This window comes from Scheffersomyces stipitis, chromosome 1 (genome assembly GCF_000209165.1).
Source record: "Scheffersomyces stipitis CBS 6054 chromosome 1, whole genome shotgun sequence".
NCBI classification, from domain to species: domain Eukaryota; kingdom Fungi; phylum Ascomycota; class Pichiomycetes; order Serinales; family Debaryomycetaceae; genus Scheffersomyces; species Scheffersomyces stipitis.
In genome coordinates, this window is record NC_009068.1 from 2,068,477 (window position 1) to 2,092,070 (window position 23,594).

The window sequence follows — 23,594 nt, forward strand, 5'->3', positions numbered from 1 at the left end:
TCAGTGATATAGCTCCTTATAAAGGGTGTTTTTGGTTTCTACCTGTTGTTTCATGGGAACCAATTTGAAACAGATCTCGTTCAACTTTAAAGAGATGCAAAAACATAAAAAAATAATTTGGCTGCGAAAAAAGTTTTACAACTGAATCATATATTGTTATACTGTGGAATAAGGTGATTATTTTCTAATCGAAGAGAGTGATATAGATCTTTTTGAGTATGCTTGCTCTTTTGTAGCGCTCCTTGTCCTCTAGAATTTCCAATTGTAATATTTCCGAGTCGTACTTGATTCTGCCTGTATCAAAGTCGATTTCATCCACCGACTTATAAAATTTCCAGTTCTTAGTCCAAAGTTTGTGACCAAAGTAGAATACAAGAATGAATACAGCCCCCAAATAGTTTTGGAAAAAATTATTAGCATCAGGTTTATTTGAACCTATTGGGAACAAAGCAATCCAAAACTGACCAATCAAAATCAAGCAGTTGATGATAATCGATGTCCAAGACCCAATCACACCAGTTTGGGAAGCATATGCCAAATCACTAAGAGGTATACCTCTAGCCTTCAAGCACGCTCTGAATCTGAGGTGACAAATGCAAATAAATAACCAGGCAAAGACAAAGCAAAGAGCCGAAATGGATAACATCCAGTTGAAAACAATATCTTGTTTTTCATAGGCAGCAATGAATGAGAAGAAGGTACACACCACGGTACACAACCAAGCTCTTAATGGTCTTCCTTGACGGTCAATGTAATCAAACCACTTTGGAGCAAGACCTTCTTGAGCGAGGGCTTGGATGAAACGTGGACTACTGTACATAGCAGCTGTTGCAACTGAAGTCACCGAAATCAAAATAACGGCATTGATGATATGTGGAAGTACTTTAACGCCATGAAGCTGAGCCGCAAGAACATATGGTGAAGTGTTTGTTCCCTTGCTTGAGCCTAGCAAATCTGGATTGTCATATGGTACCAATAATCCTACAAATAATAAAGAACCCAAGAAAAGGACGAATACCTTATAGTAGACAAACTTGGATGCAGCCCTCAAGGCAATACGAGGGTGTTTAGTTTCTGCGGCTGCTAAAGATACAAATTCACTGCCACCAAGAGAAAATGCACCAGTACAGAAAACAGTAACCAACCCCTTAAAAGTGGTAAATGCACCTGGGTCACGGTAGTATCTTCCTCCAACGAAACCTTGAGGACCACCGCCCAAGTCGATAATTAAACCGAAGATGACGAATCCTGTTAAGAATAGAACCTTCACCGTATTCATAATTGATTCTGCTTCGGCGTATCCTCTAGCTCCTCCCAAATTAATAAGAAAAATGATCACCATCACAATAGCTACTATAACATCTGGGTGCAAGCTTGTGGTCCAGAATTTGACCGTCATGGAAGCGACGACTAACTCTAAAGATATAACCACTACCCACTGTAAGGCATAGTTCCAGCCCAAAGCAAAGCCAACACTTTCATCAATAAATTTGGAATAAAATGCTTGGAAGCCGCCAGGCATTCTAGAGTAGGCAATACTTAACTCGGACACAGAATTGATGGTTGGAATAAGCATAATCGTACCAACAATGAAATAACCAATAAGTACTCCAGCCGGTCCAGCGTTACGCAATTTACCAGAAGCTGCAACCAAAAGACCAGTTCCAAGACCAGTACTTAGAGCCATAAGTTTCAAATGACGTTTATTCATAGTCTGGTGAAGACGTTCTTCTCCCTCTACCACTTCTTTCCTTTTGAAGGAATCCTTGAAGCTCTTCCAGTGAGACTTGGGAGTCGCTGACTCACAGGAGTCCGCACTTCTGATGGCAGCATCTTCTACTGGATATTCTTTCTCTTTGCTAACTTCTGATAATGACATATGAATTTTATTTATCTCGTCATATGATGTTCTCAACTCTAGTTCGAAACCCTAGCTCAAAAAAAATCAATCACTTTATCAAAATTGTCATTTTACAAATTTATAATTACAAGCAGACATGGTCAGTTATAAATATCTGACTTTTCCCCGGATGTTTTTGACAGAACAATAAAACTCTCAAGCAGATTAAGATCTAAGAAATCAACCACTAAGAGGATATTAGTTGTCTAGATGAGATGGTTTTCCAACTTTGTGGACCTTTCGATATTTTCTTTCCACGGCGATTATTCCGCTAACCACATTTAGCAGTAAACGTAACCGATGTGACAAAGGAACTATATTTTTCCTCGCATGCCAAAGTCTGGGCACTTGACCAAGAAAGAAAAACCAGCCGAAACCGGCAGCATGATGGAGACAGATTGGGAAAAGAGCCCTGAGCCTCATTGATTGTGCGAGGATGCCGTTTCACTCTAAATTGCTTTGCCGAAAGATCTACAAATCACCTTGAAGCTACCCCAGAAAGCTGCTGACGATGTTGAATCTTAGCAGGTCACCTGAATAAAAGTTGTCTGATTGGAACAAATGGCTCTATTTGTTCGCTATACTGTTTTGCTTTATTATGTCTTGCTGATTATCATTGGTTGCTGAAAAGCGACGCAGGGCATTCTTCCTGCGAAAAATGAAAACTTTTCGCAGCAAGCTCTAAAAGTATTTTGAGGCACTACAGCTGCATATTATGCCTGAAGGCTGCAGGGCACTGGAGGGGCTGAAGAGGGACTCAACGACTTCGAGAATCAAAGTTCAAACTGGTTGATTATACTTCATGGAATTATACCACGTTTGTTTTAGAGGTCATGTAGAGTTTAGAATAACATTAATCGGCTGATATTTTTAGAGAATTCTTCCATGCTTAAAAAATAGACTTTGTGCCTTGATTAAAAATGTAAGGCTCGCTTACATTACCTGATTACGACTGGGACGACCAAAAAGAACATATGACAATAGATCAGGAATACTAAAATACACATGATCTCTCGGACTTGATCATATCAAACTGTGGGGGCCTTATCTGGCAAGTCCAGCTTACTTTATCCTAATTGCCCTTGGCGTATTTTAGGTAATATCTCAGACTACTGTTGCTTAATTGCATTTCTAAATATTAAGTTGAAAGATTAAAAATACCTGAAAATAGTCAACAAGGAAAGCAACCTTTCAAACCTATTTCGAAGGTTAATTCTGCCGAAGATTGACTTTAGCTGAATAAAATTTGACTATAGCTAAAAAGGTTTTCTGCTAGTTAAGCCAGAGAGAGTTTAACCATCCAGAGCCCCGTGGCGAACTTTCTTGACTATGAACGTAGTCAGAAAATCTACGTTGCTGCCACACGGGGATTTCGGTTTTTATGGTAATAAAACGAGTAGTATCCATCCAGGAGTTCTCTTCTACTCCACACTTGTTCTCGGACCCAAGTCAATCTCCGTCGGTATACCGAAAGATCTATAGGGATACTCGGTTGTAAGTCACGTGATCTCGGCGATTCCTTGATGTCTGCTGACATCCCCAACTCTCACCATTTTTATAGGACAAAATTTTTCAGGCAAATGGCAAGTGTTTCAAAATCTGACGTGAACTCTTTTCAATTTGAATCGAGGTTTGTTGACGCCTGAGGTGAAGTGTGGAAGAAGCTGATAGGAAAGAACGTATTCCTTCAAAAAGTACAGATTTACGTGGGAATCTCAGGTTCTCCGAAAAATTATAGAAATCTTCCTAGTAAACCTATTAGTAAAGCTATAAGGCAACCACATATTCACGATATTATTCAAATTTGTATCGCTTTCAATTTGAAATCTCATTGGAATGGTCCAATTTATCGAACATAGCCATTTGTACAACCATGACTTTTCCACGGCTTCTTTGGCCTATTTGAACCGATATCCTAATCCGTATGCCAAACATGTTAAGAGCAGTGACACTTTGGAACATTGTATTGATGAAGATGGCAGATTAAGGACCACAAGATTGGTGGTCAAGACGGGAAGGTTGCCTCAGTTCATTAAGCCATTTTTGGGTACCAGTTTGGACTCGTGGATTATTGAAAAGAGTGTGATTGATCCCAAGGGTAAGATTCTTCTTTCGTACACTGCGAATGTAGATCATCGCAAGCTACTTAAAGTCGAGGAGTATTTGAAGTACTCGTGTGAAGATGGAATCAACACATTGGTTGAGAGCAAGGTCAAGTTCTCGTCCAATTTTGTAGGCTTGAAGCAGAAGATTGAGCAATGGAGTCACAACAGGTTTTTGTCTAACATCTCTAACTCTCGCGAGGGCTTGAAGTTTGTCATGAACAGGTTGAAGGAAAGAGGTGGGCTCTGGTACAGAGAGAGGGATACATCTAGTTTATTGTAGTTGTCTGAGCATTGAGCTTAGTATGATATGATCCGAGGCTATTGGCCCATTATGACGTTATGGAAACATGTATATAAGAATGCACGGTATAGTGTGATGAAATGTAGAGCAGAGCTATGTGAGAAGATGTGAAGAGAGAACAAAGGTAGAGGACGGCCAGCTTAGAGTCGAAGAGTTAAGGAGACTCTGCGATGAAGTCCATTGAATACGAGGAGTTCATGGAATATGTATTGCAACCATTTATTGTGTTTGTGGAGAAGATCTTGTGGTGATTGAAGAATTTAATGAAAAGTAGTTATACAATTACAAATAGTTGCGAAATTATAGGGGTGACGGCTGTAGCTACACATCTGAGTTATAACAATGGCAGCTGAGATGGTAGAAGGTGTGGTGATGTTCTGTTCTAATGAACAACCGCATCCTATGGAAAGAATAGGAATCTAGCGTAACCTGTAGGGTCCTCGTCCCATGTCACAGTAATGTCACAGGTGGCACCAAATTAGTTGTAGGGTTGTAGGGCGAGAATTTCCACGGGACAAGTGAAACGTAAGGCTGTTATGGAACCAGAAACGTTTCCAAAGTGTAGAATCTCCAACTAAAAGTGCTATTGATACATCCCATGGCAGTTTAGAATTTGTCTCGGCTTTGAAGCATGGCATATGTTTCAGTATCTTCATCTAGGGTGTCTCAGAAGTCTATACCTCTATTCTAAATGTCTCTTAGTGAATATCAGCAGCTGGTCGCTAATTTTCCCACCAGTTGTCGCTATTCTGCATAATCTCTCACTATTTCTCACTATTTCTCACTATTTCTCTCCATTGCTCACTATTTTCGCTCCACTATTTCACCACAGTACTAAACCTCCCCGCTCCGCACAGTCCGACTCACAAGACCAAACCGGTCTAGTTCTAATTGTACGTTTTGTTTCATCGAATCCTTTTAGCTTTTTCTTTTCCGGCTTCTTTTCTTTTTCATCTTTCATTTCACCGGTCTTTGTCTTCTACGTCACTTGATCTTTTTGCCGTTACTACTCCTCATCCTTTAGGTCTCCTCATTGCTACTCCACAGTATCCTTATCGATCTCACCTGCACACCTAATACCATTTCAGAGACACCTCACCTGTTATCGCTTTTCCGAGGTCTACACTTTAGCCACAACATCTGATTCTGCTCAAATAATTCTTGTGACTAGATCATACAAGGCAATACCAGCAAAAACACTAATTCAAACAATCCAGACATTCGGCTGATCGCACCGCCAGTCCTACTAGCTACTAATTATTCAATAAGTATTCTCACTAATTAGTCTAGCATCATCAATTCCACAATGGCTGACTCTAGAAACAAAAAATCCAGACCAGAACCAACCATCGTGAAAAGACGAAACTCGTCGTTTTCGTCGACGTCGTCGCCGTGGTTTAGAAGGAACTCTTTCCTCTCACCCTCCATGATCAAAAACGAAAACTTTTCTGTCTACGAGGCTCCCTCGTACTATTCCGATGCGGCATCCTATTCCATCATTTCGCTTAAGGAATGCCAGGGTTTTGTCTTTAACCAAGATTTGTTTGCAACGCCGTACCAACAGCTGTGTTCATTGGCCAATGAAAAGAAGATCCGTGCCTTGAGCTTCAGCTCCAGAACTCAGTCTCACGGTCAAAGGTCTAGATCCAAGTCCAAGTCTGTGACCCCTACAAACTCTGAAGATTGCCCTCCTAACAATGCTCCCTACTTTCTGTACGAACCCGTACTGAAGCATAACCAACAGCGTAGACATACTTCCTACCATACCCCTCGTCCAACTTTCTTGAGCGGAGAGTTCCACAATGACGAGGATGAAGATGCCGTAATGGACGATAGCATCGAGGAAAATGAACCATTACCTCTTTACGATGACGAAAACGCTATAGCAGATGAATACGACGAATACGACGAAGAAGAGGAAGAAGAAGAAGAAGAAGAAGAGTATGGTAATTCTGGTACTTTGACCGGCTACGGTGGTGATGCTGACAGAACATACAAGGTCCATGTGACAGAAATACGGATCAGCGAAAGAGATAATGACATTTTTCCAAAATAAAAGTTGAAGTCTATTAGTGCCACTTTATTGTCTAACAGTGACATACACATTTACATGTTGGCCGTCTCGTCATCTTCTATTGACATATTTTATGTTGGTAGTATCTACATAATTCTTGTTCTGTTCTGGTTTCATTCGTCTTCTGCTTTGGTTAGGTTTATAGCTTCTTTTCTTTCTCTGTTTGTTTTTGGGTTGGGTATAATGCTCCTATATAGATAGTACACTGTTTTACAAATTTGGCTGTAGAGTTGTAGCATTAAGTTGTAGTTTTGGTATATCTCCAATTTGTCGCATTCTTATATAAGCGCGCGACGACTCTATCTCGCTGTATGAAGTGAAAAATTCCCGATTCTGAAAGATCAAGAAACCGTTGTTCTCCAGAAACTCAACATGGCCGAAGCTAAGCAACAGTTTGAGTCGCTCTCATTGGAGTTCAACCAACAGCAGAACAGCTTGAACGAGCTCATCACCGCTAGATCTCAATTGGAGACCCAGTTCCAGGAAAACAAGATCGTACTCACTGAGTTTGAGTCTTTGAATGAAGACTCCAAGATCTACAAATTGACAGGTCCCATTTTGCTTCCTCAAGATTACAGTGAAGCTAAGATGAATGTATCTAAGAGAATCGAGTTTATAGAGGGAGAGATTTCGCGAGTTGAAACTAAGATCTCCGACGAGGAAAAGGCCATGGAGGCTACCAGACAGAAGTTGTTGGCTATTAGAGCCCAGATGGCCTAGTGTAATATAATGTACAAATAATGGAATTAATCGAGATTCTGTAGTGTAGGGATATAACTTGAAAGGAGATCATAGAGTGAGATATCAAAGTTCAGATAGTCAATATGTCCATCGGGTTTAATTAGCCTATAGTAAACTTGAATGAGCAAGTCAACGATAAACAGGAAGTTGCATTCAAGAAATCCGAAAGCTCAGTAAGTGACTTATTCGTGCGATCTATAATTCTATTTAGTATCTAGCCAATTACTATTAGGCTATGTATTTGTATCATGATTCATATATATCTGGTCTTCTATGTACAGCTATCCTCTCAAGAGCTGAGACTTGATCAAATTCACAGTACTGATGGCATTGAACACTCCCCATTGTTCTACATCGTTGTATGCTGATCCCAATCTCTTCAAGCCGTGGACTTTTTCATCTACAAAAGCATTTGTTCTTCTGAAACCCTCTGAAGAATCTTGCAACTGGTACAATTCCGACGACACATAAATAGACGAGAACCCTACTCTCTTGGTGTACCAAGCAAGGTCATGCGACATGTCTCCAGCATAAAAGGCGATATCGTCACTGAGCAGGTGAAGTTCTGCCAACAGCTGAGAGACATTATAAGGAACTACAAGGTGTGACAAGCCCAGGCCCAATTGGTTGATAATTGGGCCATTATATTGGAGTCTTTTCTTAATAGCATAAGCCACTCTTTCGTACTCGTCCTTGATAGTGTGGAACTCGCTGGTGGGGTCTACGAGGTGTTGCTCCAATTTCTGTCTCTGGACCTTTAGCCAATGCAACACCAACAGGAAGTCTGGAGAGTTAGATGAATTGGTGATGACCAGCTGCAACGAGTCGGGGTATCCCAAAGCCCTTATGGCTTGAGTTATGGTGTTCTGGTGGAAGCCGTGTTCTGGAATGAACTCGATAGCCTTGGTAAGAATTCGAGACTCGACTGATTTTTCATCGACTATAGTGTTGGGATGGGTTTCTGAGTGGTAAGAGCGGAAAAGCGATCCTAAACGGGTGGAAACCGGCCGTGAGATTGTCCAACTTCTGGTAGAGGTCCTAAGCATGGCTATTGTGAGGAAGGTGGGCAGGAAGAAGAGAATGGCTATTGGATAAGAAGATTGTTAGAAATAGAGAACTAGAAGTTGTCTGATAATTAGGGAACGAGAGAAAAAAAGTTAAGCGACCGCGACTGCGAGAAGATTAGGGCCGAGATCCAAACGGGGCGATTAGACACACAAATGAAAGGAAGAGAGAATTGTGACCTATAAGTTCACAAGTATTGGTGGTAGCTTGAAAGCGTTATAATCTGAAGAGTTAACGAGAACCTCCAGGGTAAATAATGAAAAGAATCAAAATAGTGAAGACTGAAAAATAGTGAGAAATAGCGAGAAATAGCGAGAGGTTAGTGAGGAATACTGAGCAATCGTGAAAAATACTGAGAACGTCAAAAAAGTTTGTATGCAACTCCACAAATTCAATAGAACTCGGACATTCTTCAACTAATGGGTGGTGGCAAACCCTGATCTCCTTCTTTCCAACAAACACATTTCCTTTTGCTATAGAGATGCTCGTAAGTGCCATATTTGCTGTAAAATCTTGAATCCTTTTGAGCACACCTCAATTGCTGAAACTTATTGTTATTTCGGAGTATTCAAAATCTGACCTCAATTCGGTTCAGCTTTTCAAGCTACTTTTCAAAATCCATTCTTAATACTAACTTTCTCCCAGATCAAACCAGTTAACGAATACCGAGCTCCACGTCACCAGCTTGATGATGACGAGGAGTCTGTTGAATCGAAACCTTCACCAATCCCCACTGTTGCTGTAGTCATAGATGATTCTGTCGCAGTGGACTATGTTCTCATTTCTCCTTCCACCATCGGAATTATCTCAGCCAACTTTCCACGGACCAGAGCCGTGGGGAAAGTATCCATAACTTATCCAGAATTATATGCTGCTGCTACTGAAAACTCCGAAGCTGAACCTTCTAAAACAGAAGACGCATCCAAGGATTACTACGACGAAGATGAACAATTATATTCTGCCATTGAGCACAAAGTCATCCAGTCCAAGTATGCGCAAACAGAAATACCACTTTATTACAGCGAAACGAATAAGCTGCTTTCTGTCACCTTTCCGCACTTTGCCAACGTTATAACCTACTCGTTGATAGCTAGAGCACTAGTTTCTAAACTCAATCCGTCCAAGACCTGGATCACATTGGCTCCTTGTAGCCTCAATAATAACCAGACTTTGAGCAAGTTGGTCATTAATGAGAAAGTAGTCAAGTCGGAATACTACAATGCCATTCCAGACTTGAAGCCTCCGCACTTTGTAACGGGCATTGTAGCATCTGTGATCTCACAATTGAACTTGTCTCCAGAGTCGAGATTATTGGCATTGGTGTTGAACTCAGAAGGTCAATCGGGCTTCGAAAAATCTGACAACGACGCCATAGTAGATGCGGCAGTTGTAGTGGCCGATGTTTTGCACTTTGACGAAAGAGTCAAGGAAGAATACTTGAAAAAGGTGAGTTTGTCAGTCAGAAAGTTCAACGGCTTCTCCAACTCTGGGATGTATATATAAAAATATATACAAATGGTATCAATAAAATTGTATATTAAAATCATTGGTTGTTATTAGCTATTTGAATTTCGCATTGAAAGAAAACAGTTCCACATCACTGATACCGACGATGAGAACGGCACCTGGAAGCTTCTGGGAACAATGAAAAAGTTAAAGAACTGAACTGGGAACCACACCGAGTAGTTGATGAGTAACGTCTTTAAGTAGATCTTGCTGAGTTTAGCTTTGGTCTGCTCCCATGTTCCACTTTCTAGAACGATTGTTCCGTAGGTGAAGAAACAGAAGAGCGACACTGGAGAGAAACAAAGCTGGTCTGTTAATACTTTACGCAAAACCTCAATAAACTTGGGATCCTTGGAGTAGATTTGTAGAAATTTGTACCACCAACATTGAACAAAAGCCATCACAAACCCCCAACACATAAACCCAGCAAGTCTATTAAACTGGAAATATGTAAGCTCCACAATGGGAGGAGGTAAGTCGCCAAAGTTGTTGAAGTCGCGCTCCTGTGATTCGTCATCCTGTTGTAGGTAATCTATGAATCGCTCTATGCCTTCATCGTCATCGATGTTTGACTCCATGCTGTTTCTTCCTTCTCTATCTGTGCTAGTATCTACATTAGTTTCATTATTGGCTTCAATATCATCAGAATATGCGCTGAATCCCGATGCTGGATTCATTCTAAGTGTGATATCATTGGAGTTGAACGAAAGTGCCGTGCCACTAGACCCATCATTATACCTGATCCCTATACCAGGTTGATTGGGTCTATAGCTAAGAATTGACTGTGCCATACTTTCTGATATGCCGTAAAGAACGAGATTCGTCACTATAATCGTGATTAACGAACTCTTGATGTAAAGGTCGGTGTACTTGGTGGTCAACTTGAACAAAAAGAACCCTAGTACTGAAATGATGAAGAAGTTGATTAATGGTATATTGTAGATTCTAACACAGTTTAGAAGTTTGACAATGGGATGCCGTTTCCGGCCGGGATCGTAAATGTCATCGGATTCAAGTGCCACTTGATCCCTTATGGCTATGGGCATGTCTAATGTAGTCTATAAGGTGCTGAAGAACGGATATGGTATATTGAATATGATAGTAATATCTAATCTAAGCCTGGGGTTTATATTGCGCGCTACCATGTCACGCCCCCACCACAAAATTTATATGGGACTAGCCTTAATGGGTTACTGCTACGATCATACCATGTACGTCTATTTGCATATATTACCTGGTTTCGGAAAGTAGATAATGAGAGGCTTCTAGAGTTGCTGGTCTACTCCTACTACTTCACTTCCTAAATAGTTGTGTCACGTGTACCTGCAGCACCATAGAAGAGCAACAAAAAACCTCAATCATGATAAAACAGGAACTTCTAAGCTATTCAGTACAACTGTAAGTCTTCTCTTCTTGATACCTGAACCATTTCTCTGGTTCTCCTACTGTGCTATCAACCCTTTCCAATGGATTGCAACCATTTTTGATGTTTTCACGTGACTGATGTGGCCCGCACGACTTTTCACTCCAATCAACGTTTGACAAATGAGCATTATGGATTCCGAAATAAAGACTATCTACAGTGAAAAATTTACCAGCCAGGTTATAAATCACATACGGAACTAGCAGTACTACCCGCAGCGATGTCGTACACCCCCAGCAACCAGCCTGTGAGATCCACTCCCCCACAATCGGATTATGAGCTCATCGATGTGGACCCCCATTTTCTGAGAGTAGTCAGATATTTCAGATCCCTGGATTTGGGTATCTGGGCAGCTACCACTGCCGCATTCCCATTGGCCCTTCAGGCTTGGGAAAAGTTGGAACCAGCAGAAGGTGCTTTCAAAGCTCCAGGAAAAGTGCCTGGAGGAGCCTTGAGAACGGCTACTCTTTTAGGGTTTGTAGGAGGATTCTATTTGGCCTATGTGAGATCGTCCAAGAGATTCTTGGGCTGGACGGAAAATTCTAGAGAAGTCAGCAAAGACAGATACGAGATCAAAAAGTTGTTGTCCCAAGAAAAGTTACCCTACCACGAGAACGTGTCAGTGTTGGACGACAGATTGAAGGATATTGCCAACAGAAACTCGCAGTACTCATTCACGGCTATAGCCATCTTGCCCTGGTTCAACTTTGCCCACCATCCATACCACGGAGTCAGCATCGACAAGTACTACGTAGACAGACCCGGTGAAGAAGCCTGGGGATTCAAGTTGAAGCCCTTTGCTGAAATCCAGGCCAAATACGCCAAACACATAGAGTAGACTTCTGGGATGGGATAGAATGGACACTGTTTCTTTGACAAGTGCCACAAGGACTACAAGTGCTATATGAGTTTAGCGAAGTGTGATGAGAGAAGAAGTAGTATTTCGTAAGCAGTGATTCTAGGGAGCTGCGAAAAACTCTAGGTACTTACAATTAAAGATACGTCAATTGCTGTCGATTAACAAGCGTCAACTGTTGTGCTTCAGTTATTGTACTGTCAAGTTATTAAATGAAGTTATTGTCTTAAAAAGCTAATTGCTTGTCATCACTTCAATGCGCTAATGTCTTCCAGAGGCAGTATCCCTATCTCTCCAGTCGTTTCTTCCAACATTTCCACTGGGACAATGCGAAAGCGTTGTCTCTCATCTTTATATTCACCATCAATACTTTGCATCGTTAAGAAATCTTTGTAGAAAGAGTAGAACACTTGGTTTAGAGAGTGAAGGCAGCAAGATATCTGCCTAATTGTAAACTTATTGATATTCTAAAGTTCTGCTATGGGTCCAGCTTTAATATCGACTACTTGCGTTTATTAGTATATATATATAACAACAATATCTCCCGATTACACTCTACTCTTTCCGTGTTATACCAGCAGCACGTAATCTTCGCTTACAAGCTCGCACTGAGTCTCCTTTCAATAATTCAAATTTATTTCCAGGCGTTGTAGACTATTTTCAAAAAACTATTTTTCAGTCGTGTCTCAGCAAGCCTTTGTTTACAAAACAATACACGACTGGTTTGCAACACCTCCAGTGTACTCTTGACTCTTCATTATCTTCATCTTTATTACTTATCTCGCCACCTTTCTTCTTTTCTCCATATTCCTCTACTCCACAAACTCCTTTCTTCCACCATGTCTGAAGAGCCCGACTACTCTTCGCTCCCGTTGGAGGAACGTCTCGTGCACAAAGTATGGAAAGTGAGACTTGAAGCCTACGAAGAAACCAGAACCCAGATCGAATCTTCCCGAAACGAAAATGACGTCTGTTTCCAAAACTTCAACAGTCACCCAGAGTTGTTTAAACAAATTGTCACCGACCTGAATGTAGTGGCCCAGGAATCAGGCTTAAAGCTTTTGGTTAATTATTTACAATTCGGTGGAACTGCCAGTATTGCTAACCGTCTCAAGTCTGCCGGGGCGATCCCAGCTATTTGCAAAAAAGGTCTTACATCTTCTAGAAAAAATACCAAGGACTTTGCTATTGAATTGCTTTTGTTGTTTGTCGAACTTTCCAAAGATGTCAACTCCGTAATCGAAGATATTCTTCCCTTATTGACTGATCGCTTACCAAAACTCGTAGCTGGCTCCGTCAACGCATTGGCTGTCATAGTTAACAATTACGGATGTCAGGTAGTGCTGCCCAAACCAATAATTCCCTATTTGGCCAAACTTTTTGCCCATGCCGACAAAAATGTACGTGCTGAAACGACCCAATTGACAGTTGAACTCTACAAATGGATGGGTGATGCTTTGGTGAAAATTCTTCTTCAAGAATTGAAACCTGTGCAACAGAAGGACTTGTCCAAAGCCTTTGAGGCCGTGAAAGATGCACCTGAACAGAAAAGATATACTCGTAGTCAGCAATTGGAGATAAAACGACGTGAAGAAGAAGAAGCTGCTGCTGCAGCTGCTACAGTTTCAGCTTCGACTGTAACCAAAGATGATATGGATATCGATATGGTGGACTCGGAGTCTTCTATTCGTGCCAATGCTGTGGCATTTGATCCTTTTGATCTTGCAGAGCCAGTGGATGTCTTATCCAAGTTTCCGGTGGATCTAGACGAGAGAATTGGCTCGGCCAAATGGAAAGACCGTAAGGAGGTACTTGACGAAGTGCTCGAGTCGTTAAATCTGGTAGTAAAAGTAGTTCCCACAGCGGATTACACCCACTTCTTTAGAATCATAGCTAAGTGTATGAAGGACGCCAATATCCAGGTGGTGGAAAATGCTGCCAATTCAGCAGAAATCGTCATCAAGGGATTGCAGGGCTCTTTTCCCAAGTACAAGCACATTCTATTGATGCCAATGGTTGAGAGAACTAAGGAAAAGAAAGCGTCTGTAGCCACAGCTTTGGAAAACGCACTCACGGCCATCTTCGATGCCACTAGTCTTAGCGATATCTTGGAGGAATCTATTGCTGGAATGAAATTGAAAGTTCCTCAAAACAAAATTGCTGCTGCCAGTTTTCTTCAGAAATGTTTAGTTTCGTCCAAAATACCGCCAACTTCTGCTGAAGTTGATAGCATAATGGAAATCGGCGTCAAGCTCTTGGGAGAATCACAGGAGCCTATAAGACAAGCTTCGACAGAAATGATTGGTACATTGATGAAAATTACAGGTGAGCGAGAATTGAAATCCTTTTTGGAAAAAATAGATGCGAACAGAAAATCGAAGATCCAGGCGTTCTTTGAAAAGGTCGACGTCAATTCCAAGCTTGGTTCGTCTCTGGGACCATCACAGCGGTCTGGTTCGTTTCAGCCAGCTGCTTCAGTCACTAGAGCTACCAGACCACCTTCTCAAGTAGGCGAAAAGAAGCTTACATCCGGAGGAGCCAGAAGGCTAGTACCGACTTCTTCGTCAATACCATCCAAGAGAGGAGCTACTTCTCCTGTAAAAAGATCAGACGATGTACCAAAAGTGTCAGCTCTTGGCAGAGGATTAACGGCCAGATCGTTGGCTTCTTCTCATGTACCTGCACCAGCACATCCAGCGCCTACTAGAGCCAGTCACGATAACTCCTTATCTGAAGAAGATAGAGCAGAATTAAATGAATTACGTAAAGAAAAGGAAAAGTGGCTAGATGACAGAGCTAGAGAAAGCCAGAGGTTACAGCAGGTAGAAACTGAGAATGCGACTCTTAAGTTAGAGTTGAATCAATTGAAGTCTACAGCTGACAACTACGTAAGGGACCATAACAACAGTTTGCTAATGATTCAGCAAAAGGAAACGCAGATCTCAAGACTTAATAACGATTTGGAAGATGCTAAGCAAAAGATTCGTTTTCTCGAACAAGAAATCGAAATGATGAATTTGCAACAAAAACCAGTTCAGAAACCTCAGACGTATGGTGGTTTTTATTCAAGTACGCAGCCACTGTTTGAGCCGAAGACTGCTGCATCCGTAGGTACTCCTGAAAAGCAGAGATCGAGAATCACATCTGGTGAACTCAGCTCAGGTGTTAAGCGACTTTCCATTGGCGGAGACATCTTCAAGGAGAGCCCGTACAACAAGAGCAGTAGCATCAGTAATAGAATCACCAGCCCGTCAAGAATGTCTACCATCACCAATACATTCAAAGACTCGTCCACCTCTGTCAGCTCAGAACTCGACACTAGTGATGATTGGAAACGTGCTGCTGAAGTGACGTCACAGTTGAAGGCCAGAATTGAGAAGATGAAGGCAAGATCTCGTATGGGCCAGCCTCTTTAGGCACAGAGTATAGACTGTAAACTAGTATAGTATCATAGTTAGAATAATTCGATTGTATTTATAGTATTAGATTTTTGCAATAATGTATATATTACTAGGAATGGACACATTGGAATGATAAAGAATTGCAAGCGACTATTAGGAACACTTGATTCGTGAGAATATTTGCTAGTAGTGTTTAAATTTGTACAAAAATTTATAAAAATTCCAAGATTGTCATGTGTGTATTCAATTACTTTGTTTGTGTATATCATTATGACTTATTGACGTGTATTGGCATCCGTCTACTTAGGCATTTATATATTTGTATATATTTGTTGCAGCCAGTGTTGCAGATGAAGCTGCAGTTCAGAAACGAGTTGTATCACGTGCCACTGATAGTAATAAATTACAGTCAAAAGGTCTGTAAATTCCTTACTTAAAGTACAAGAATAGAATGTATAAAACACAATGTATATTGGGATTACTTGTTCCTTTGATTATCTAACAGTTTCACCTTTTGTAAAATTCTTCTGCCTCATTAGATTTCTGTGGATGGAGCCAGCTTGTTTGACTCATGGAAATGAAGTCCTGCATAAATTTCACCAAATCCGATACCGGCTGAAAAAAAGACCTTCAGTCTAAAGAAAAGACTAGGATCCAGAAGTGAAAAGTAGAAAAATTCGATTGGAACCAGAAAGGCCGCTTTATAATTCAGAAGAAGATGTCGTCTAAGTTGAGAATCTTGGTTCCCGTTAAGAGAGTCATTGACTTCGCCATAAAACCAAGGATTAACAAAGCCCAGACTGGAGTCGAGACCAAAGGGGTCAAGTTCAGCATCAATCCATTCTGTGATATTGCCTTAGAAGAGTCTGTTAGAATCAAAGAAGCAGATAAAGACAAGGTGGAAAACATCCATGTTGTTTCCGTTGGCCCTGCAAAGGCTCAGGATGTTTTGAGAACTGCTTTGGCCAAAGGTGCCGACAACAGTACTTTGATTGATGTAGGAGATGAAGAGGTTGAGCCTTTAACTGTAGCCAAATTGTTGCAAAAGGTGGTGGAAAAGGATAAATCTAACTTGGTGATATTGGGCAAGCAAGCCATTGACGATGACGCTAATCAGACGGGTCAGATGTTGGCTGGTTTATTGAACTGGCCACAAGCTACCAATGCTTCCAAGATTGAAATAGATGGTGAAACCGTAACTGTCACCAGGGAAATTGATGGTGGTGCAGACACTTTGCGTGCAAAGTTGCCTTTAGTCATCACGACTGACTTGCGATTGAACGAGCCTAGATACGCATCCTTACCTAACATCATGAAGGCCAAGAAGAAGCCTTTGGATAAGTTGAAGCCAAGCGACTTGAATATTGATTTAGTCAAGAGATTGGAAACCTTGAAGGTGGTTGAACCACCTGTCAGAGAAGCCGGTATCAAGGTTGAAACTGTAGATGAACTTGTAGCCAAGTTGAAGGACTTGAATGCTATCTAGACTCGAAGAATAATTATCAAATCGATCTAGGACTTGTTGCCTAAGGTTCACTCCTCGTTCTTCAGAAACAATGTACATATACAAATTATTATAATTCAATCGTATTCAGTAGAATTCTAGGTCTATTGCACTATAACTAATGAATGGCCCCTCTTCTGTCTCTGTGCTATCTGTTAAAACAACTTGCTCCATTATGTTGCCTCTCCTCAAATATTGTTGATTGATGTGTTTTATTGAATGTCTCCAAGCGTTCCTATGGGTTCATTATAAAAGTGAAAGGTCTATCCTCTTCCAGACTCGAAACGCAATCAAGAAGGATAGTAGCTTCCCTTCTGTAGGCAATTAGATTTGCACGGTGAAGCAGTTCAACGTTTGCCAACATATTGGAATATTGGATAACAGTCAGTGGTCTGCGTTCAAGGTTCCGGATAGCCAGTTTAAGTGACCTCCTCCTTCTGAAATGATGACAAGTTCTTTGATATCCATATGGAACAAGCTCTTCTGGGTCTCCCCACCTGTTGAAGCGGAATTCGACTCCAGTTGAAGCATCTACATAATCTTCTTGATCACAAAACAATCTTCCTGTGTTGTATTTGATTGAAAGTTCACGGCCAACGACTGTTCCATGACAGCGGTTCTTACCACTGAAATCCAGACCCTCCTTTGATCCATCGTCGTGCGATGATTCTTGTGACTGTGAAATATCTTCTTCTTCTTCTTCTTCTTCTTCTTCTTCTGGTTCCTTTGCTTTTGATTCACTTTCAGAGGACGAAGATTCTTTTGATTGAGCAACTTGCTGGACGATATTTTCTTCCGGTGGAGAAATGTATTCAGTTTCAAGTCGAGCAACTAATTCAATCAGATCTGTAGTTGGGTCTGATTCTGGAAGTAGTAGCTCATTCTGGAGGGGATTTGGAATTTCTTCAACTACCTCTTCAGCAGCTTCCAGAGTGGCAGAACAAGGAGAATTTTGTGGTTCTACGACCACGGTTGTGCTGCGAGTATGAGTGGTTCCCGAGTTCTCGTTGACACTAAGATCCTTGCCAGTCAGCCTTGTTGTAAAAGTATCATTTTCATAAATAGCATGAAAACATTTTGAGATTTGAAAATTCGACTCTTGACAGTCAAGAGCAGTTTGAACGTCATTTTCACAGGAGATAAGTGCATTGGTAGCTTCCTCAAGTGGAGTTTTGATGCCATACTTTTCAATAATATCCTTGAAATCGTCCCAGAATGTGGTGTCTGGTAGGATCACCTCAAGCTTGTAGGGTTTGATGGATTTGCCGAAAGAACCGAGTCCATGCAGAGTATTGGATTCGTCGTTCGTGAATATGTTGTTAAAATCATCAGGTGACCTTTCTCCTTTGCAAAACTTAGCAAAGCCATTCAAGCTAAAACTCAGCTTAGTAGCTATGGATTGTATATTAAGTCTTTCAGCAAACTTGCTTGAACTTGGAATAGAAGTGGACTGGGCAGGGTTGCTCTGTCTGATATGTCGCTTGAGCTTCAGCTGCAAGTGCATGAATACTTTGGTAAGTGCTTTGTATTTCCAAACAAAATGAGAATCTTCCGACGTGTCAAAATTCAGTCTGACAGAGTCGAAGTTTCCGAAATTCCTTTCATCGGCATCCTTGGAGCATTTCGTAGAGTACGTGGGTGACTTAAACTCGTAGTCTGGTGGGTCACTGAGAGTGTGTCTGACCAGCTTTCTAAGTAGCATCCCAAAGCGTGGGACATATGCCGGAGTAATATAGAATTATAGATGTAGTTTGATAGAAGGAGGAGCTCTAATATGTGCCTATTGGGACTGACAGGGCTAACAGGCAACTCAGCCGTAACGAGAAAGGATTACGCTCATGAAAGTGTACAAATAAGTCCCCATTTGCACCCATTGTTTATATGCAGGTAGTATATTTCGCAGCCATTGAGATAGCGCATCATAATACGCCGATTGACTCTTGAACTTCCTCTCTCTTTAAAGAACCTGATAGGTTAGGTTCGTGTAGGATCACCTTGCTCCACATCATTCATTGCATACTACAAATCGTAAAATCCTGTCGAAGTCGCTCCCATACATGGAAAGTGCTAATGTGCACCACTGATAGTACAATTAGGCACGTGATGAATTTACTAACTTTCCCCACAAATGGTGTATAGGAATTTTCGTATTTCTGACGACAAAAGGTAAATATCTTTTTGACAACTCTTGAACAGAAATGACGACATTGCTGATATCAATTGAGTTTTTATCATCTGCTATCAGAAATTATGACCCGGCCACAGCAGACAAACCTCTCGTAATTGGAATTAGCGGTCCTCAGGGCTCTGGAAAGTCGTATTTGACCAAGCAGTTAACGGATGCTCTTAAGGAGAAATTTCCTATATTAAATATTGTTCTGTTTCTGCTGGACGATTTGTACTTGACACATGAAGCCCAGAACAAATTGAACGAAATCGCCAAAACTGATAATAACAAACTTCTCCAGGGAAGAGGATTGCCTGGAACCCATGATTTAGAGTTGGCTACCAAGGTCTTTGACTCATTGATAAATTCTGGTGCAGACAGACATGTAGTGAAGATTCCTCTGTATAACAAAGCAGCCTTCAATGGTGAAGGTGACAGAGCTCTGGAGGATAAATGGACTTCGGTCACAAGCCCAGCTAATATTGTCATTTTCGAAGGCTGGTTCAATGGCTTCAGACCATTACATATTGATCAGGTAAGATTGAAATTCTTGACTTCTGATCCGAGCGATATTCTCCAAAGACATAGACTTTACCAATTGGAGCTGATAAACCTCGGCCTCGAGGAATATGCGAAGCTTTGGGACTTGTTTGACAAGTTTATATTTATCGAGACACCAGACATTAATAACGTATACAAGTGGAGAATAGAGCAGGAACACGAACTCATTCAAGCTAATGGTGTAGGAATGAACGACGAACAGGTGGTTAAATTTGTTGATCGTTACATGCCCGTTTATCGCTTGTACTACAAAAAAATGTGCACAGAAGGAACTGTAAAAGAGAAGGATAGTAACCTCCTGTTGGTCATTGACGAAAACAGGAATGTTGTCTCGTCCAGAACGTTGTAGTTATCATATTACATAGACTCTAATAAATGGCACTGTATTTCTATATTTCACGTGCAATATCACGTGATGTGAATTCAATTTTCAGAAATCGATAAATAGATCTGTCAATCTGATATAAAAATGAAAGTCCAGAACAGGCCAAAATTCAAAAATAAACAGCAAATACTAGGTTTATTTCCGTAAAATTTGACATGACTGAATCAGAAGAGCTTACCAGTGGTATGTATATAATTTCCAAGGTGCAACTCCAACTAATAAACATTTATTAACAGATATTCAATTTTTCAGATGAGATTGCTTTGTACGATCGTCAGATTAGATTGTGGGGTATGGCGACTCAGTTGCGTTTGAGATCCGCAAAGATACTTATTATACGATTTGGAGGAATAGGGACGGAAATTGTGAAGAATCTCGTACTTGGAGGTATCAATTCCATCGAAATTATGGATAATTCGGTAGTTAAGGAAGAGGATTTTGCTACCCAATTCTTTCTTCCTAACGATGATAGTGTGATTGGCAAGCCAAAGTTGCCTTTGGTCATTGACAGAATAAAGGAACTCAATAGCCTAGTTAATCTCTCTATCAATATGGATCCTTTGGCAGCTTTTGAGAATCCACAGTACTTCACGCAATTCGATTTGATAGTTGCTACAGAATTAGATAAGACTACGCTTTTTCAGCTAAATGACATCACAAGAAGTTTTAATATCCCGCTCTATGTTGCTGGAGTTCATGGATTATTCGGCTATATATTTGCTGACTTAATCAAACATGTATCTGTCAGTGAAAAAGATACAGGCAATCAACACAGAGAGCCCAATACAAAATTAACAAGAACAAAGACGATTACTGACGTGGCTTATGACGAAAAGACTAAGAAGGAAACTATCACCATAAGTGATGACTTTGTGCCCATTTCTGAGGTATTGACTTCTCGCAACTTGCCCACCCAGTTGAATAAGAGACAGATGAGAAGGTTGTCTGCAGCTTTACCATTGATATTTGCACTCTTTGATATAAATAAACCAGCTGATCCTGAACAAGTTGTGGACGAAGAATTGTTGGCAGAACAAGGTAGAAAAGTTTGTAAAGAATTGCAAATTCCAACTACTGTCATCAGTGAAGAATACGTTAGATTGTTAAGCAATCAAGCATATACCGAATATGCTCCTGTCACCGCTATTCTTGGAGGAACATTGGCCCAAGACATCATACAATTCTTGAGTAAGAAAGAAAGTCCAATTAATAACGTCTTGATATTAGATTCCATAAAGTCAGAGATGCCTATATATGCTCTATAGATACTAACTATATATACTAGTACCGATTATTTGGAGTTGGGAGTGATTCCTCGGCCCTTGCGTTTCTTAAGATGTATGGTGTCTTTGAGGAATTTCAAAGAGTTATTCAATTTGACTCGTAAAGCTTCGTTTCGTGTAGTTTCTTCTTTAATGTCGTCAATCAATTTTCTCTTTCTTGTATCAAACAGTTTAGACTCCTGCAAGCTTGCTTCGACTATTGCATCTAGTTTCTTCTCGTTGTCATCGATTTTTGCCTTGATTGTTTCAATCTGTGTTTCCGATTCCTTTATGGAGTCGACAGACTTTTGGTACTCCCTCGTAATGTAATTCTTTTCTTCATTCTTGGCACTTATCTTCTCAATATAATCCTTGATTTTCGTTTGAGTCTCCCAGATCTCATACTGATTCTTGAAAAATTCCGCCTTTGTCTCATCATCTATCTTGTTGACTTCAATGAAGTTTGCTATGGAATTCTCGAGTTCTTTTATCTTCAGTTTGTGAGCTTCGATCTCCTCTGATTTTTTTATAATCCACTTGTTGGCTATATTTACTCTGGACTCAGAATGGGAAATATCGTCGAAGATATTCGATATTGCCTTTCTCATTGACTTTTCTCTTCTTCCGAGTTTATCCTGGATTTCCAGTTCGTTGAACTTGACATAACTGTTGTATTCTTGTTCCTCAAGTTGAAGTTCCATATAAGCTGTGTTCAATTGCATGATCAATTTGTGGGTCAATATTTGGTTAGTGTAGCCGTTATTTTCAGATGACGAATGGATACCAATAAGTCTGTGGAAGTTGTTTTTCAACGGATTAGTCACATACTCCAGCTCCAATCTTTTGGTTTCGTAGTATGTTGGCTTCTTTACATCTTTTGGCTTGTCTTCTCCAGCAAACACGTCCGCTGAATCATATGGCGTGTAATGAAAGTGAACTTCAGTCAATAAGGACCGTTCTACATCAATAGCAGTGAAGCGAGGAATCTTGGGCAAATCAGGTAATGGCCAAGCTGGAAATGTGGCACTTCTAGCGCTTGATTTGAACACTTCGTCAAAGAATTTGGCTGATAGAAACGTCAACTTCTGATTGTAAATGGGGAAAATGTCCGGTGGTAAGTTTCCAATGAAATCTCTCAAACAAACAATGGACGAAATCAATTTGTATATATAATCCAGCTGGTGCTTATCTTTTTCGTAGTACAATTTACAGTGTTCGATTGTTTTCAAAGGTACCAATCTGATGATAATAGCTTCACCTCTACGATTCTGGGATCGCAAACCTTCGAAGAAATCACTACTCGTATCGACATATCCGTCAAACACAATCAAGACGTCGAACTTGGTAGCATTGAGCTGATCCCTGTCTTTCAAGATGTTCCCATCGCAGGGTATCAAGTGGATGGTAGTGGGAGCACCAGTCGGATCGCTACTAGTGTTTCCATTACCGTTATTGTTGCTGGTTCTTCCAGCCTTTTTCGACTCTCTCTGGACGTTGTTACCAACGTACCTTCTGATATTCAGGTTGCCTGAGCAGCCTATCAAAAGCGCTTCTACAAGGTCAAAGTATTTTAAATTGTTGTTCATAACAACACCAACGTTTTTTGCTTTAGTGATGTTGTTCAGGATTATCACGTTCATGAGGTCACGAAGCACATTGAATTTACCACTGGTATCTGCCAATTTGCTGGACATATCCTTCTGGGCCAAGTTCTTGGGCATATAATGGTTGATGAGTAGGTACGGATGAGTACTGACAAGCATACAGTTGTCTACACAGATCTCCAACGACTTGATAATGAGGTCAGCATCATCATTCGTTTCGCAGTACTTCAAAATATCCGGATAATGGAGCGAAACAATCTGGTCAGTGAGTTCTTTTTGGAACTCAAACATCGGTGTAGGAAGGTGGTAGTCTCCACTATCATTAATGGTCTCTAGGTGGAGGTCTATAATGGGCGGCTCCGGTGTTCCGTCCAAGATCTTAAGTAAGTTCATCTTGTCGTATACAAGCTATAATGTGGGAGCAGAACAATTACAATTGCTGAACGGCAATAGTAGATAGAAAGAAGGATAAGTATATAAAGCTCGTTTGAACTTTGGTATTTTTCAGACTGTGCCTTTAGAAGGCGCACTCAGCGAAAATATAAAAAGTTCTCTGCTGGCTGCAGCCTTATCTATTTGCAGGTTGAGTTGCACCCAAAGATAGAGGGTTTCCATTTAAAGTTTCGACATGAAGTGAAAATTGTAGAAAATGGTTTTTTACGTTGTATACCATCATAATTGCAGAAATCTGTTTCGAATTCACGTTACATTTCTATACGAAGCCTATCTTTCTATGTTC

General features: G+C 40.7%; 14 protein-coding genes across 14 annotated transcripts; 9 read left to right on the forward strand and 5 right to left on the reverse strand. All coding sequences in view use genetic code 12, as the record gives it.

Annotated features, from left to right (window-relative positions):
* Positions 1 to 184: 184 nt before the first annotated feature.
* On the reverse strand, positions 185 to 1,879 carry GNP1 (high-affinity glutamine permease; the record flags this gene model as incomplete). Its single annotated transcript, XM_001387987.1, has 1 exon — positions 185 to 1,879. The coding sequence occupies one exon, from the start codon at positions 1,877 to 1,879 to the stop codon at positions 185 to 187; it is 1,695 nt and encodes a 564-aa protein (XP_001388024.1).
* Positions 1,880 to 3,736: 1,857 nt separating this feature from the next.
* PICST_74808 (predicted protein) lies at positions 3,737 to 4,381 on the forward strand (the record flags this gene model as incomplete). The annotated part of the gene is made up of 1 exon (XM_001387596.1): positions 3,737 to 4,381. The coding sequence occupies one exon, from the start codon at positions 3,737 to 3,739 to the stop codon at positions 4,283 to 4,285; it is 549 nt and encodes a 182-aa protein (XP_001387633.1). The 3' UTR covers positions 4,286 to 4,381.
* Positions 4,382 to 5,612: 1,231 nt separating this feature from the next.
* VHS3.2 (protein whose overexpression suppresses the synthetic lethality of the hal3 sit4 double mutation) lies at positions 5,613 to 6,362 on the forward strand (the record flags this gene model as incomplete). The annotated part of the gene is made up of 1 exon (XM_001387597.1): positions 5,613 to 6,362. The coding sequence occupies one exon, from the start codon at positions 5,613 to 5,615 to the stop codon at positions 6,360 to 6,362; it is 750 nt and encodes a 249-aa protein (XP_001387634.2).
* A 390-nt stretch (positions 6,363 to 6,752) lies between these two features.
* Positions 6,753 to 7,100, forward strand: PICST_51362 (predicted protein; the record flags this gene model as incomplete). Its single annotated transcript, XM_001387598.1, has 1 exon — positions 6,753 to 7,100. The coding sequence occupies one exon, from the start codon at positions 6,753 to 6,755 to the stop codon at positions 7,098 to 7,100; it is 348 nt and encodes a 115-aa protein (XP_001387635.1).
* A 239-nt stretch (positions 7,101 to 7,339) lies between these two features.
* On the reverse strand, positions 7,340 to 8,167 carry PICST_66543 (predicted protein; the record flags this gene model as incomplete). Its single annotated transcript, XM_001387988.1, has 1 exon — positions 7,340 to 8,167. One exon carries the CDS (start codon positions 8,165 to 8,167, stop codon positions 7,403 to 7,405), a length of 765 nt encoding a protein of 254 aa, XP_001388025.2.
* A 664-nt stretch (positions 8,168 to 8,831) lies between these two features.
* On the forward strand, positions 8,832 to 9,689 carry PICST_51170 (predicted protein; the record flags this gene model as incomplete). The annotated part of the gene is made up of 1 exon (XM_001387599.1): positions 8,832 to 9,689. A coding segment is annotated over one exon (858 nt), but the record flags the coding sequence as incomplete, so codon positions are not given.
* Positions 9,690 to 9,742: 53 nt separating this feature from the next.
* On the reverse strand, positions 9,743 to 10,738 carry PICST_52252 (predicted protein; the record flags this gene model as incomplete). Its single annotated transcript, XM_001387989.1, has 2 exons — positions 9,743 to 10,234; positions 10,307 to 10,738. The coding sequence occupies 2 exons, from the start codon at positions 10,736 to 10,738 to the stop codon at positions 9,743 to 9,745; spliced, it is 924 nt and encodes a 307-aa protein (XP_001388026.1).
* A 573-nt stretch (positions 10,739 to 11,311) lies between these two features.
* On the forward strand, positions 11,312 to 12,355 carry NUO21.1 (NADH-ubiquinone oxidoreductase). The gene has a single exon (XM_001387600.1). The coding sequence runs from the start codon at positions 11,336 to 11,338 to the stop codon at positions 11,951 to 11,953; it is 618 nt and encodes a 205-aa protein (XP_001387637.2). The 5' UTR covers positions 11,312 to 11,335; the 3' UTR covers positions 11,954 to 12,355.
* Positions 12,356 to 12,791: 436 nt separating this feature from the next.
* On the forward strand, positions 12,792 to 15,387 carry PICST_80533 (predicted protein; the record flags this gene model as incomplete). The annotated part of the gene is made up of 2 exons (XM_001387601.1): positions 12,792 to 15,003; positions 15,049 to 15,387. Exons 1-2 carry the CDS (start codon positions 12,811 to 12,813, stop codon positions 15,385 to 15,387), a joined length of 2,532 nt encoding a protein of 843 aa, XP_001387638.2. The 5' UTR covers positions 12,792 to 12,810.
* A 673-nt stretch (positions 15,388 to 16,060) lies between these two features.
* PICST_80857 (electron transfer flavo protein beta subunit) lies at positions 16,061 to 16,955 on the forward strand. The gene has a single exon (XM_001387602.1). The coding sequence runs from the start codon at positions 16,091 to 16,093 to the stop codon at positions 16,856 to 16,858; it is 768 nt and encodes a 255-aa protein (XP_001387639.1). The 5' UTR covers positions 16,061 to 16,090; the 3' UTR covers positions 16,859 to 16,955.
* Positions 16,956 to 17,111: 156 nt separating this feature from the next.
* On the reverse strand, positions 17,112 to 18,578 carry PICST_28789 (predicted protein; the record flags this gene model as incomplete). The annotated part of the gene is made up of 1 exon (XM_001387990.1): positions 17,112 to 18,578. One exon carries the CDS (start codon positions 18,576 to 18,578, stop codon positions 17,112 to 17,114), a length of 1,467 nt encoding a protein of 488 aa, XP_001388027.2.
* Positions 18,579 to 19,074: 496 nt separating this feature from the next.
* On the forward strand, positions 19,075 to 19,953 carry PICST_38956 (predicted protein; the record flags this gene model as incomplete). Its single annotated transcript, XM_001387603.1, has 1 exon — positions 19,075 to 19,953. The coding sequence occupies one exon, from the start codon at positions 19,075 to 19,077 to the stop codon at positions 19,951 to 19,953; it is 879 nt and encodes a 292-aa protein (XP_001387640.2).
* A 284-nt stretch (positions 19,954 to 20,237) lies between these two features.
* PICST_51192 (predicted protein) lies at positions 20,238 to 21,254 on the forward strand (the record flags this gene model as incomplete). The annotated part of the gene is made up of 1 exon (XM_001387604.1): positions 20,238 to 21,254. A coding segment is annotated over one exon (1,017 nt), but the record flags the coding sequence as incomplete, so codon positions are not given.
* A 1,285-nt stretch (positions 21,255 to 22,539) lies between these two features.
* On the reverse strand, positions 22,540 to 23,248 carry PICST_74478 (predicted protein; the record flags this gene model as incomplete). The annotated part of the gene is made up of 1 exon (XM_001387991.1): positions 22,540 to 23,248. A coding segment is annotated over one exon (708 nt), but the record flags the coding sequence as incomplete, so codon positions are not given.
* Positions 23,249 to 23,594: the final 346 nt, after the last annotated feature.